Consider the following 2,924-nt stretch of genomic DNA (forward strand, 5'->3'; position numbering starts at 1 on the left):
ACTGCCAAGAGATCAGTTTTTGCACACTCTGCACCTCTTTTTCTAAAGACAATGCAGGTCTCTCTTCTTAAGGTTCCTCTCTTCACATACAAAAGCCACCCCTCGGTGACTGATGCAATGTTCCACTCAACACTGACAACTTAAAGTAAAAATGATTGGCACTGTATCAGTCAAGCACTTGTCAGTAAACCAAAGCTAGAGTAACTTCTGTATCACATCTTAACTCAATCCTCATTAGTGCAACTCTGTGTTCCTACAGGCAGAAACATTTGTAAACCAAGCAAGTGTAAAATGATTTAAAAAACCCCAAACACACTGCATGGAAAAATCCCAAAGGATTAGCGTCAGAGAATATTTGGCTGCAAGAGACTGGAAAAAACATGAAGGCCTAACAGAAGAGAGTGGCCAACACCAGTCAGTTCGTAAGATGGTTTTTATCATTCCAGTTTTTCATCTCCTTCCTCCACATCTTTCAGACTTAGCACTTCCAGTGTTCCTTTCCCTTTCGTCTCGCTCCTGATCAGCTCATCAATCTCTCTGAAGCAGCCTGGGTCAATAAGGCACACCTGAAATGTTTCACATTTCATCAGTCAGTATTTGATTTTCATCAGCCTCTTTTCAAGGTCAAACATTAATTTTTATAAAGTAAAATTGTTTAGTTACTCAGAAGGACTTTGCAGAGTTGGTAAGTGATTTCAATTAAGGAACCTTTCCACCGAGTTCTGCAGTTCCATCTACCCATGCTGGACGTGTCTTTTGATAGCTGGGATTGTTAGATTCTAATCTGTTCTCAGAAAGATTTTGCCTAAGACCAAATTTTGCTTTAACATGGACCTTTTTCTATAAACCTAATTAACCACTGTCAAAACATAGGCCTGACCCATCAAAGATGAGTAACATTCCATTTATGCAGAGAAACTCATCCCTGTTGTACGATAACCAGTGCTAGGAGAGATTACACCATACTCCTCCTCAGCTGGAAGCAGCAATCTCTAGGGAATAAAGGCTACTTTCAAGCTGACATCACTAGGATTGTGTGAAACTAAAAACCACAAACTACACCTCTGCTTAACAATCTCTGGTAAACTTACAGTTCACCTAAGCAACTTCCATACTTTAATTCACCCTCTAGTAGAACATACAGTTGCAGTCAAATCAAGCAGAAAACCCAAAGACTGCTTATTACTTACGATTTCCAGCTGTTCATGGAAGTCTTCACTCTCAATAACTTTAATCAGAGGCTTGAGCTTCTCTTTTAGTTTCTTCCCCTCCTTTGCTGGAAGGATAAATCTCAGCCTCATGTGAGCACGTTCAATTTGCATGGTCTCCTTTAACTGTCTGATCACTTCCAGTGCCTGTAAAGACATTCAGAAAAAAGAGCATTTACAGACTTGCTTAAAAAGCACCATGGAGAAGTTACACCTGAGGACAACACCTCTGAGCAGAAGCAGATTTTGCCAGAAACAAACCTGCTGCTTTGTGCTCTTGTGTGGTTTGACAGAGTAGTGAATATCCTTCATGGCTCTCTCTATAAGGATTACTGTGTACGGCCTCTTTGTGTCAGGATTCACACATTTGTCAGCCACAATAGTCGCGATGTCTCTGAACATCTGCTCCAGCTGCGTGTGTCGTTCTTTGTCCGATACCTGCAGCTCTCCTTTTGATAAAATCTGTGCAGGAGAAGCAAAGAAACCAGTTGATCACAGATTTGACTAAAGAAGGAGAATTCACGTACCTTGGTATCCTGGTTTCAGCTGTAACAGTTTTTTTTCCCTGCCTTCCTAGTATCTAGTGCAGTGCTGTACTTTGCCTTCAGTCTGAGAATAACACTGGTAACACACCGATGGTTTAGTTGCTGCTCAGTAGCACTTACCCTGATCAAGACCTTTTCAGTCTCTCATGCTCTGCCAGTGAGGAGGGGCACAAGAAGCCAGGAGGAGCAGAGACAGGACACCTGACCCAAACTGGCCAAAGGGGTATTCCACACCACAGCACGTCATGCCCAGTATAGAAACTGGGGGGAGTTACCCGGAAGGGAGCGATTGCTGCTCAGGTCAGGCTGGGTGTCAGTCAGCTGATGCTGAGCAATTGTGCTGTGCAGCATTGTTGGCTATTCTTTTTCTTTTCCCTTTTAGTTTTATATTCTCACCTCTTATTTCTCTTATTATAATTAGTAGCAATAGTATTATATCGTACTTTAGTTATTATATTGTTCTTATCTCAACCCGTGGGGGTTACAGTCTTTTGATTCTCTTCTCCACCCGGCCCGGAGTGGGGAACAGGGGTGTGAGTGAACGACTGCTTGGTGCTGAGTTACCGGCTGGGCCTAAACATGACACTTGCTTAAATTAAGAACTGTTTGAATGTTTTGGTTAGACAGGAAGCGCAGAAAAAGCACAATCATATCAGTAACATATATCACTAGGACAAACAACATTGGGAAGACTTCAGACAAAAAACCCACCGCAGAAACACTAAACTACCTAAAAAGAAGCGCAGGTTGACTGGAATCCTCATCACCCACAACGTGTTCACAGTTCATGTCCAACCAAGAAGGAAGGAGTAAGAAACTAGATCTGTTCTTAACGCTTCATCAAACTGTCCAAAGTAAACAACTGCCCCTGTCCTCTCCAAGCTTTCACAAAGCCAAGGGTGTGACACCTACCACCTTACAGATTTCTGTTTGGTCATCTGTCCCAAACGCTTGAATGAGATCTTCCTTCTTTGCCACCTGGCCTTTGGAAACGTTGACAAACACCGTGTGTGTCTGCAGGACCTCGTCAAGGTCTTTCTCCCTGGAGACGAGGTAGGGTTAGAAAGCGTGTTAAGTGAGTGTAATAAATAACTGAACGGGGAATTTTTGCTTCAGCTAACACAATTAATTTGCAGCAATCCGAGAGCGAGCGCACCAGTTGTCAGCGAGG

General features: G+C 42.8%; 1 protein-coding gene across 1 annotated transcript; it reads right to left on the minus strand.

The window, feature by feature from the left end:
* Positions 1-344: 344 nt before the first annotated feature.
* Positions 345-2,795, minus strand: SBDS (Shwachman-Bodian-Diamond syndrome; the record flags this gene model as incomplete). The annotated part of the gene is made up of 4 exons (XM_010015474.1): positions 345-566; positions 1,191-1,355; positions 1,470-1,670; positions 2,666-2,795. Coding segments are annotated over 4 exons (625 nt in total), but the record flags the coding sequence as incomplete, so codon positions are not given.
* Between the last annotated feature and the right edge of the window lie 129 nt (positions 2,796-2,924).

This window comes from Nestor notabilis, unplaced genomic scaffold (genome assembly GCF_000696875.1).
Source record: "Nestor notabilis isolate BGI_N333 unplaced genomic scaffold, ASM69687v1 scaffold8625, whole genome shotgun sequence".
Classification (NCBI taxonomy): Eukaryota; Metazoa; Chordata; class Aves; order Psittaciformes; family Psittacidae; genus Nestor; species Nestor notabilis.